Genomic DNA, 12512 nt, shown 5'->3' with positions numbered 1-12512 from the left:
TATGTCGGAGCACCAATCCCTGCTTTTTTAATAGTCCGTTTGCTTCATTCTTTCCCACAGAATAAAATAAATGATGATCTGAGAAGTTTGTCTTTTCGTGTGATTTTCTTTGCTCTAATTTTGTATTAAGAGTGCGGTTTATTTATTATATTTGTCTTTATTTCTCAGCTTGTAGTCTTTTCGTAACTCTCTACGAGTACTCTGTATAGGCATCAGTTAGTGCTGCTTTCTGTCATACGACACGAGAAGCAGTTGTGCATGGTATATATCTCGTTTGAAAGACGATGTATCGTCCTTTTAATCTGAAATATGTATCGAGTTGTTTTGATTCGTCATAAATGTTATTCCCCTCATTCAGTTTCGTCCTGCCGCTTTCGGTCCCGCTGCAGCCTCATCATCTTGTGTGACGCACCGCGCTCAAAGGCTAGCTCCTGCTGAGTGTAGCGTGCTTGAAATATTGTATAATTCAAATGAAAGTTTAATCGGAAGTAGTAGTGGCAGTATTAGCAGTAGTGATAATGAAATAGATGATGTAGCAGTGGTAAATGATGAGAGTGACGATGAGGAGGAACCAGTACTTGGAAATTTCGTGAAGGAGGCTATAGATACGCATACAGGTCAAGGGGAAGCTTTCAACAGTGAATTATGATTCCTAGATTCTCCAATAATATTTAGACAAGTCACAGGGACAAACATTGAGCAGTTATCAGTTTCAGCTGATGGAAGGTTTGTTTACGTAGTACAAAATACGCTTCTCGGGCGGGAAACGAAATATTCAAGGCCGGCGCGCATCAGATAATACAGTTCCAAGGTTGCAGGAAATACGTTTTATCAGGAAATTAGCACCCAAGAGTGAGAAATCCAAACCTCAAAGACGTTGTATCGCGTGTTCAAAACACGGTGAAAAGAAGACATCGGTGTACTGCTGCCAGGAGTGTGCCTTGGGTCTCTGTCTCGAAGAGTGCTTCGAACTCTATCACACGGAACTAAATTACTAAGGAAATGTGAAACAATTATGTAATTATCTTCATGTACATAGTTCTACCATAAGGAATTCCAAATTTCGTGAATATCGGGCCACTCTTATACTAGTAGTAACGCTTTAAGTGAATCAATGTATTTCAGTCGCGCGTAGTTGAAATCTCATCCGGCCGCGGGATAGGAAGCTCTTTAAACGGCTGCGACGCTGAGGGGTTAATCAACAGTTCATAGAGATGACAAATCCAAAGAGTATAAACGAAGTATTTACAACAGCCTACAATAGAGAAAGCTCTTAAAATTGATAATAACATTACCTACATTGACCATTGTTTGTTGTGATGTGCTTTGTGTCTTCTGTTGCCACTCATCTCCGATACATAGGATTACTGCTATGCACCGAGTATTTTTTAAATTATTTGCTTCACATCGCACCAACACAGATCTTATGGCGTTGATAGGATAGTAAAGGGCTAGGAGTGTGAAGGATGCGCCCTTGACCTTAACCCTCAAACACATGCGCCGGGGTGAAATCCCAGCTGAGTTAGATACTTTGACGCAGTGTGCAATTTGTTTTTCAGCTGTGTCTTCTCTCAGGAACCTCCCTAGCATCTCCCCCACCAACTCTCAGCAAAGTGCAGGCAGTTCCCACGGAGTCGTCAAGGAAGGTACACCTTCAAAGTTGGACTGGGTGAAATACACCCCACGTGTGTGCTTGCGTACCTTCTTTGTTTCAGTGTATTGTCGAGACATATACCCTTATTGGTTTCAACACAGCTGTGTTAGGAATATTGTACAAGTTTCATTTTCATTTAGAGTTTCCCACAGGGAGAAACTTATCCCACCCGAAAATAGATAATTTCACCACGGAAGAAGACAGAATAAGATGTTTACTTGATTCCGTTGACAGTGATGAAAATTCTCCTGGCAGTAACTTCAGCGACAGTAGGAGGATAATTTAAATGAAAGCGAGCATGACTCAAACTGAACAGGAGGGTGAAAGTGACGAATTACGTATGGAAGGTGGCGGAGATGACGATTTGCCGTTAGCACATATGTTAGACATTTGCAAACATATTTTGCACTCCATTCCTTGTATGACTCACTATTTCCTCTGTGTTGAACGAATTTTACAATCCACATTTTGTGCTGTTATTTCAAAACATTTTCTCGAATAAGTGTGTATTGAAAATTTACAGTTTTCATGATTTATTACTCCTATTGCTAAACATAAACAAAACAGATTATCTCAAAGAATTTAGCAGATTTTTTTTTCTGTAATTAGTGTAAACTTAAAAATATCCATCTGGAAAAGTATGTATATCAAATTATGCTTCGTACTGATGTTCATTAATCAATTGTATAATAAAGTAGTGATAGAAGATTAGCCAAAAAGAGTTGTTTTATTTCAATTACAGAAATCCAAATCACTATTATATGTTTTGAAATATGCTTCAAATGCTGGGGTGTTAAAGACCCCACGCATGTGTACGAGTTCTAAAATTTGGTGCATGTGCTTTTAACGGTTAATTAAGGTATAGTCCCAGCTTTTGGTACCGCTTCCGTACCCGGTGTGCAGAATTAGGGATGATAAGAATCATAATGATGTGCAACGATACCTTAAGTGGCAGAAAGGAGAGATCCTTCCTTCATGCTTGCCAGAAACCCACCATCCCGCCCCAAAAAGTATTCTTATATAGAAGAATTAAAACTGACACACTGTAAATGAGATGATAGCGACCATGTGCTGTGTTCCTATTCGCCGGACAAGCTTTCTAATGTCTCCGAGAGATCGCATCGTGTGCAAGTACAGAGCTGCCATATTCGCTAAAAGTAAGAGAACCATGAATATCTAACTCGCTGTAACCAATCTTCGCAAATCCAGGCCAAGCTGTCATGAGGACAGTGGCCCCCCTTCGAGGGCCACACTCCCTTTGAGAGGCTCTTAACTATGGCAGCGGCACATACTGCCCACATGGCAAGAAAAAAAAAAATGCAATTTAGCAGCTCTAACCTATCTTTGCAAATCCAGGCCAAGCTCTGGTCTTGTCACTAAGAATACGGAAGTTGGCAAGCCTCCCGAGTGTTACGTGTCACGCCATGTTGGATGTCTAACCTCACTCACGCACACCGGGTATGGAAGTTTTACCTAGCTTTTACTTGGTGCGAAAATGGGAAACCACAAAATACCATCTTCAGGGCTGCCGACAGTGGCGTTCGAACCCACTCTCTCCCGAATGCAAACTCACAACTCGCCCAGTCATACCGAATGGAACAGCCTGCCAGAATATTGGTGGGAAGTAGCTGGGGAGTTTGATAACTTTCTTCTTTAGCATGCCATTCCTCTGGTTCATAAATTTTCTGAACACACTGGTTCATCATAGAATTTGAGCTATTTAATCCCTACGCTGAGGGAACTGACTGGAATGAGCCCTATATATATGTAACGAATAATGGCAGAGGAATGTGGATTTTTCATTTGATCGAATACTTTATATTATAACATTGCTTTTAATCGCTGCATTCCCGACGTTTTTGTAATAACCTATGTTGACTTCAGTTAGGAAAACCACGGGTACGTAAGCTAGTCTCCTATATAACACTAATCAAACGGGAAGAAAAGGGGGTCCGACACTTCAAAAAAAGAGGTACAGACCAAACAAAGAAAAGGGCCATGAAGGGAGAGAAAATGAACGACTCAGTAGGCCTCAAATGGTCTAATACCGCCTGGGTCTGAAATAAACAAGAGTTGACCAGGGGAGGTCAGATAGAATAGAAATGTTGGTTACGTGAATGAATTGAATCCATGAAATGACACTAATATTTGTACCAAATGGAAGACAATAATTGCTTTTGTTCAAAGTGTAAAATCTGCAGTAAATTAAGAAATATGAAATATTTCACTTGTAGAGAATAATATGGATACATACTTTACTACCTTACAACTATTTTTTCTGATACGTCACAGCGCTCCCGTATGCGTTTTGTTTGTCTTTGCTCACTGAAGTTTTCAGAATTAGGTGTCTATTCTTTCAAGTTGCTCATTCGTTTTGTGCCCTAACTCATTCATTATTCATTAAATGATATATTTATTGGTCCAGGGATAATGCTATTTTCCTTTCAACAAAAAAAGTAATATATTTATTGGTCCGGGGATCATCCTATTTTGCTGTTCGAACTGCCCACGGTAGTCATATGGACAAAGATAATGAGAATTCACAGACATAGCACTCCTATTCGTTGATGCCAGCCCTGGACCTCAAGAAACGAAAGACAGCATGAGCAGCAAAATGCAACATAATGGAGCCCTCTCTACAACCCATAAGTACGTATACATATTTCTCTAGTAATTTACCTCAGATTTTAGACTTTGAGTAAAAGCAATTATCTTCCATTTGGGACAAATATTATAGTGACATTTCGTGGATCAGATTCGTTCACATAACCAGCTAGTGGTAAGACCATTGGTCTGGCTAAAAAAAACTACAAATTTCACTCCTGTTTTTAGCAAGTTATATTAATGTCACATACATGCAGCACATGCCACGACATTTTCAAATTTCGCGATTTTGTTAATTTCGCACAAGGCGAGCTCTATTGCAGATAAACTGACCAAGCCAATGGCAACACACAAGAGAGTTGCATTTAACAGTCAGTTTTAATTTTTTCAATGTAGGAAGAATACTTCTAGGAGCAGGTCCCTGGCAAGCACAAAAGATGAATCTCTCCTGATACTTCAGTGCCTTCTACACAATGTTAGAATATTTCTACAGGCCTGTTGGTGCGTCCCTGGCAAGAATAACATGACTCATCTACGCCACTACAACTTCCACTTAACGTTTTTTCTCACCTGTGTAGCCCGCGCAGGGTCTACAACAGCCACAACTGAACGGTGAACTGAATCGGTAATCAAACCCAGATAAAGATCTCAAAACATGAAATTTAGTTCATATCCCTGAATGTGCCTCTCGTTGCCTATTCAAACAAACCCAACCATACATGGACCACAAGTACCGTTCTATTTATCGTTCCTGTCACGTTCTTAGTTGTTTCGTGCATACCCTGCAATCGCTCACCAACGTAACGCTTGATAGCACTTAATCCGGCACATGCACGCCACGGAACAGGTCTACATTTATATGGAAGAACGCCACAAACAGATCAAAAACTTATCATATAGTTGCAACTAGACATAAGACTAATAAAAAAAACCTGTCTGAACTTGCTAATACTACGCAAAATGCGTGCCGGAAAAAATCAACCTCATTTACGAATTCACGAAGAGTTCCACGAGACTTTAAGCAGAGTTCTGCGAGGAAATTAATTCCAACCCACAAATTTATCGAACACTTGACTGAAAGACATAACGGAATAAGGATACAATAAAACGTCCGGACATCGAGTCATGAAACATTTCCCTATAAGCAAACAATCCTTCGCAACAAATGGCGCCGATATTTTCTACCGGGGGTTACATGGCGTCGCAAAAAATTACGCGATCAATAGCAACAACCCGTCTTTAAGCCGTACATTCCAGGAAGAAAAAAAACAGTGTCACACATCCTACCATAATTTCACAATACAGATCTACAATATCTTACCCTGTGTTGGCCGGATTCGCTATCAGTTCGCTGACGCTTAGTAATAGGACCTTCACCGTTGAACGCCATATTGAAACTGGATTCGGAGTGATGGGTGATTACTGAGAGCTTCATAATCTAGAAGGCGTCATCCGGCTTCAGAGAGAAAGCATAAGAACCCTAGGTAAGAGTTTACACAAGAAATTAGAAACAAAGTGATTCCAGGATTTTTTCTGACAGCAATTCAGTTATCCATAGTTTTAAAAATTGAAACATTATCTGCATGAAGTAAATATTTTACAGTATTCATATATTGCAACGAGCTAAACAGAACACTCCTTCTTAGCCCGTAGGTAAAATAAAATAAATGAATATGCAATTCAATTGTACAGAATATATACATACTATGAATGGCAGAATTTCACGAAGCAAAAAGTAGTAAACCAGAGAGAGTAAATGAAATATTATCCTTATATTAATAACCAAAATGTTAGCCTTTATTAATTATCATGTTGGAAAGATTCAGTACTGACATTTTGATATACATTTAGCCGCTGTTAAGGCCGGTCTCCACTGATAAACACTTAATACCAACATGTTACAATAGAGATATATATAGGCCCGGTTTCATAAACACATGTTAAATATATATTAACAAATAGTCAGTTAATACTGAACCCCTGCGGGTGGGGGACGCAGATGAAGAATACACACACGGTCTCCCCTGCCTGTCGTAAGAGGCGACTAACAGGGGCCCAAGGGACTCCGAACTTGGGAGAGTGGGATGGCGACCACGAATCCCTTAGCTGAGATCTGGCATTGATTTCACTTACTTGTGCCAGGCTCCTCACTTTCATCTATTCTGTCACGCCACCCTTGGTCAACTCTTGTTCTTTTCCGACCCCGGCGGTACTAGAGAATCCGAGGCCTAGGGAGTCTTTCATTTTCATGCCCTTCGTGCCCCTTGCCTCTCTTTGTCCGTTACTTCATTCTTCGAAGTGACGGATCACTGCATTTTTCTCCTTTTTTTTCTGTTTATCTACCCTCTGTTGGTGGGAGATGCAGACGAAGAATGAACCCACGGTATCCTCTGCCTTTCGTAAGAGGCGACGAAAAGGGGCTACCAAGGGATGATCAAATTAGAACCATGAAACTCCTTGAGATCAGTACCACAACGCGGGAAACACCATGAGTCGCCTTTACTTGCGCGTAGTACCACTATATTGGGTACCGAACGGGTTTGTGATTAGTAGCAAACGAGGGCTCGACGGCTTTTACAGCACCTGTGATTAGTAGCACTATATGAGCGACACCATGGGGTGAAGGAACAATGGCTCTGGCTTGCCTACGATTAGTACCCACTATATGAGGAACACCACGGAATAGTACCGAGTCCTTGTGGTTAGTACACTTAGGTGATGATCACCATAGGTTTGCGTTGCCTGTCAAGATCGCCGCAATGTGCGAAACACATTAGGTCTGTAATACATGTGCGAATTTCATTACCTGTGAGTAGTACCATAATGTGTGGAATACCGCGAGTCTACGCTACTCTTGATTAGTACCGCAACATGGCAAGTACCATGGTTCTACATTTCTAGATAAATACCATTATGAGGGGCCGATGACCTGGATTTTGGACCCGTTTCGACAACGAGCAAATTCTAATCGATTCAGCATCGTGCTATAGAAGCAGTCCCTTGGTCCGTACTACTATTATTTTGTGCCAGCTTCTGTGCAAGTGAGGAAATGTGGGTCGGATCCATTGATGGTTTTAAATTCATATCAAACCATCCATACATTCTTCGTCCTAACGCTATGAATTCGGATCAGTGGAGGATTTGGGACTTATAATTTGTCACCTCATTTCGTCTCATTTCGTACCATTAGGGGCCGATGACCAAGATGTTAGACCCCTTTATACAACAAACATCAATCAGTTAATACTGAGTTAAAAATGTAACATCTTGTAAGGTTTCTTGCGTTTCATTTTTTCCTGTGAAATGTTAACTAATCGACTGTCAACTCTAACGACATTGCGAACTGGTGCGAATCAACGAGGCAGTGGTACGAACATGCTGTTTTACAGCACGCTCCGGTGCGCCCTTGTTTGAGTACAGCTGTTAAATATGGCGGGTAAAGTGAAACGGACTCGTAGTTCTAATTTTTCCTCCTTCGAAAAGGAGTTGCTTATTAAATTAGTTAGTAATTGGGATGATTTTAAATCCTTTCGTTCCTATTTCCTCTTTGCTTTATGTACTGGTATAATGGTAAGTCATCGGGAGGAAGTTCATCTGTAGTCAACACTGCGATTTTGTGCAACACAACTGTCGCCACAATAATGGTTATAGCTGACTGGCATTTGATCCGCAATCCCAGGCTGAGAACAGGAAATCTTCTTTTTCAGACTCCTATCTTTCTACGCAGTTCCGTGTCCTGATATGCGCTCTATTGTAGCGGTTGTGAGGTCTTCCTTCAGGATGTAAGTATGGGGTTAACAGATACTTTCTTAGCGGGTATCCACTATCACCTAACAAAATCCCTTCGTTAATTGTCCCCACTTCAAACTGTGCTCTGATATAGGAGTTATTAAATATGTACTATCGTGCACAGAACCAGGCCACCTAGCAACGGTATGCCTAACTTGGAAGTTAAGGTCACTAATTATCTAAACATAAACAGATAAATATCCCTTCCGATTACGATATATTTCGGCCCTATTGCATCCAGGTGATTGGATTCTTACATTTGTCCAACCTATTGCACCTAGAACACCAGGAAAACGGCTTATTTCATACATAGACGTCGCGGATAATTTGCTGACGTTCTTCTACTGAAAGGAATGTTACATACCTCCTTCTCATGGATGCTAATGCTGCAGACACTCGACAAGTGGCTTTAGAAATTCCAGCATTGTCTTCGACCATCACGTGTAAAGAACCAGTGGCAAAAAATCGTAATGTTATGAGTACCTGCAACATTGGAGAAAGAGGTAAGTTTCTCTTCGTACGATATTCCAACCTCACTCGAATTTCGTCAACTACCTTAGCAACAACTATTTTCGATAACCTGTATCTATGAAGACATTCTGCAACCATCAAATTTTCAAAGTCATTACGTCGCTGAACTCTTCTTCGATCACGATTACTGTGTAAAAGATCTGAATAAAGCAATTCCGCATCTAAAGGGAGATTCACATCAGCCATTTTGGAACAGGTTGCTAAATGCTAATGTTAGCCATTTAACATGGGAAATAGCTTATATTAAATTTAATACGCAGTGTAACATATGTTAAAGGTAACAGTTGTTGATGAAACGCAAATGTTCTTAAATTGTATGTTAAAATGATTTAACACCTTGTTAAGTACTAACATGTCTTGATGACACCGGGCCGTATTGTGATTGTGTCTTCCAATTTACTTTGCATGTTAACTCAGAATGTTGTGGTTAACACGTGATTTCCGATCCAAGTGGAAAACATGCAAGTCAGTTCGTTGTTTGGAGATGTCGGCTCAGCTTCGGCAACTTCCTTGCTGTTTCTATGCCAACAGATAGCCTGAACGACGCAAACGGCGTGTTTTTCGTGAGGTAGGGTTATAGTTACAAGACTCCGCGACACTCATCCTCTTTGTTATCAGCTACATATACAGTACGGGCACGCACGGGCACGTGGGTCGTTCATTCTGCACTATATTAAAATTTATAGTCAGAGATGGAGTAGAGCAAGGAGATTTTATTTGTTTTTTTATTTTATTTTAAATGTTCGGAGCGTTGACCTAGAAAGATCTTTTGCGTACTTGCATCATATGTGAGGAACCTGCTTGTATTTCGTAAATGGCGGAAGAGTAAAGTGTTGAATTCGAGCAAACGAACGTTAAGAACGACACGAACACCCAGTCCCCAGGCCACGGATATTAATCATTTACAATTAAAAATACCTGATCCAGCCGCGACTCGAACCTGGGGCCGTCGAGTGACAGGCGGACGCCTTTCCCCCTAGAGCACGGGGCCGGACCAGAAGCAAGGAGATTACTCTAGGACTTAATTAATGATATCATTGAAAGCCTTGTTTGTGGGATGTCTCATCGAACGCATACAGGGATAAAGCTAAGAAAGCCGACTCGAAATTATCTATAATTGTTCCCGCGAGCGCATCGAAAACAACTAGCATCCCTCCGCTCCCAGCACAGTCGAGAATTTAAAAAAGTTCAGAAAAGTTGGAAGTAGAAAGCGGGAGCTGACGAAGTTTATACTTCAATGTGGATTGCTTTTGAAGCAATGAGCAGGATGAAGCGAGGAAATGTACCTAGTAAAATTGCATTTCTATATCATAACAAGAAGCAAGAGTGGCAATAACAAAGGCCAAATCCTCTTCATCTAGGTCCATTGTCCTTGTTTGAAAATACTAGACGTCACCTAAATATATTACAACAAATTGATGTGATGAAGTACCTGTATATAAACAAAGGAAGTCAAGTTTAACATGTTAATTAATTGTGGACACAATGTTAAATGAAGCAGTATTTAACATTTAACATGTTGATAGTGTCGCCAGTCAACATTTAACAATTTAAACATTTAACATGTTGTTGTTAAATGTTAATCACTGGAGACCGGCCTCTAGGGTAACTCTTATAAGGGGTCCGGTCACTCTAAAACTTTCTGGTATGGAAACATAAGAGCCGATGCCTTGGCAAATTCTGCTGCAACTGACAAGGGCTCCCTTTCTTACTACCGTATAAGACTATTGGGAAACTTGCCGCAATCATACTTGGAAATAGTGTCAAAATGACTGGGAAAAAGCTGCCGCACCCAAATAACACCACTTATTTCAACTTCTCCCTTATATCCCATTAAAAATGTGGTTCATTTAAACCAACATACACGATGTCAAATCTCAATCATAATTCACATAAGATTAAATCATGCTTGTACCCCAAAGCAGCTATTCCTCATGAAGTTAGCTGATTCTAGCCTTTGCGCATGTGGTGAAGTACAGAAGTTGGTACTCTCAATCACTCTTTCAATGTTCTATTCACGAATCAGTACGAAAACGTTTTATTTCTCCCTTTTCGAGTCCTATATTGCCTCTCCCTTCTAATGCCGCGTGCTTGGTGTTACATCCTAACATTCAAATTGCTGAAAATTTCTCTCAATTTTTTTTTCTGAAGCTATAGTTGAGCCCACGATAGACGGAGTGTGACACTTGAGCGGCGAAAGCAGTAACTACAAAGTACGCTGTGATGTCATAGTTACCTTCGAATGCGGCATATCACCATTTCATACAGGCTGAGTGTTTAATAAAACTGTAGGCCCAACGCAATTCAAAACCTGGGTCCCGATCGTAGATCGTGCAAATAATTCCAGCATTTAAGAAAATGTCATTGTCCATAAATAGAGATTTCATAATCACTAACAAAATCATCAGTTTCTGACAATAACCTCAACAAATGCACAAGTTAAATCAGAATAGAACCGTACAACCAGCAACTGATAAACTTACAAAAAGACTAACGCCGAAAATAATATTCACAAACAGTACCAGTAAAAGAGCCTGACTTTATGATTTAACTTTAAAGTTAGCATGAAGTAGTCCTCAGGGCAATACTGGGTGGTTACTAGCTAGGGCTTGGTACAGGAGGCAGGGTCCTATCTACAAGAAAAATTTTAATTAGATTGAATAATTTTTTTATTCAGAAAATGCATATCAAAGTGCCCATCACCTTACTGCTAATAGTCGCTGTCTTCAACATCGCCTTTTAATGATCCGTGCTCCCAGTTCGCCAGGCTGAACGGGGCTGAAACACGTTTTGGAAGTTGCCAATAATTCGTTGAGATAAGGCCGGAACACGCAAGTCGGTTTGATATGGGTTTGAGTCTCGAACTTTCGACGTTCTGGACGACCTCCGACGTTCTACGACGTTCTCCGAAGATCTCCGACGTAGTTGCGGGGTAATCACTCGTCACATAACTTATACGAATATCCAGAATTACACACTCCCCCGACACTTTGGTTTAACAGCACTGTTTTATTTAATATGGTTGGGATATGCCGTCGAATTCACTCTTAATCGTGTAGATAGAATTTAAAAGTTCACTAAAGATGTAGATGCGATTAGCATCGAAAATGGAAGAAAATAAAGCACAGTTCATGAATAGAAATAATGAAACTGAAAATTGTTCACGCACTTGGCACAGTTCGTGGTGATTTTCCACTAAATAAATTAGCACTTGACATTGAAAGAAATGTATGACTGCTCTAGAGTTTATCAAAGACACTGCTGTCAGTCATGCAATAATACTAAACACTTTGACGAAAAAGTAAGGTTGAAATGAAAAGCACTGTTCGTTGTTAGGCGCACTTGACATTGAATAAAATAGGTGACTGTTCGAGAGTTTATCAAAGATACTGCTGTCAGTCATACACAAATAATTTCCACACTGTTCAGAAGAATAATACACAGTTCAATTTGAATTGGATAAAAAAAACACAGTTTGAATTCACAGTGAAACACTTGTGTCGCAGCGCACGATTATACCTTTATCATGGTAATCATTTGCAGTAACATTCATGGGAAAGTTCGAACACTTTCATAAATACTCGTGCCTATTAAAGAAATTATGCTGACTGAGATGTAAAGAAAAATATCACAGTTCCTAGAATATTGCAGTAGTGTCACATTTAAATTAATATTGGCTCGGAGATTAAGTTTCACACAGGCAACGTGGTAATGAACTCAGTTCTACAAGAACGAAAGTAAGTTATATCGAGAAGTTTCTACAAGCGCACAGAACATAAGTTCAACTGAACTGTTGTCACTTAAGTCCAATACATGACTTGTCATAATCAGAGTTCCCACACACACAAAATTCATAAGTTCAAATAAAGACTTTGAATAATTTGTTCTTTATCACTCGCAAAAATTACAAGTTCAACTTGACTGACAGACTCAA

At 40.1% G+C, this 12512-nt stretch overlaps 1 protein-coding gene across 3 annotated transcripts in view; it reads right to left on the bottom strand.

Moving 5' to 3' along the window:
• The window catches only part of sm (smooth), a 427005-nt gene extending 421355 nt beyond the window's left edge, over nucleotides 1-5650 (bottom strand). For all 3 annotated transcript variants that reach the window (XM_067151588.2, XM_067151590.2, XM_067151589.2), the window contains exon 1: nucleotides 5580-5650. In XM_067151588.2, the coding sequence (XP_067007689.1) occupies nucleotides 5580-5648 (69 nt within the window). In that variant the 5' untranslated portion in view covers nucleotides 5649-5650. The remainder of the gene's footprint in view (nucleotides 1-5579) is intronic.
• Nucleotides 5651-12512: the final 6862 nt, after the last annotated feature.

This window comes from Anabrus simplex, chromosome 7 (assembly GCF_040414725.1).
Source record: "Anabrus simplex isolate iqAnaSimp1 chromosome 7, ASM4041472v1, whole genome shotgun sequence".
Taxonomy (NCBI): Eukaryota; Metazoa; Arthropoda; class Insecta; order Orthoptera; family Tettigoniidae; genus Anabrus; species Anabrus simplex.
This window is presented reverse-complemented; position numbering and strand designations above follow the sequence as displayed.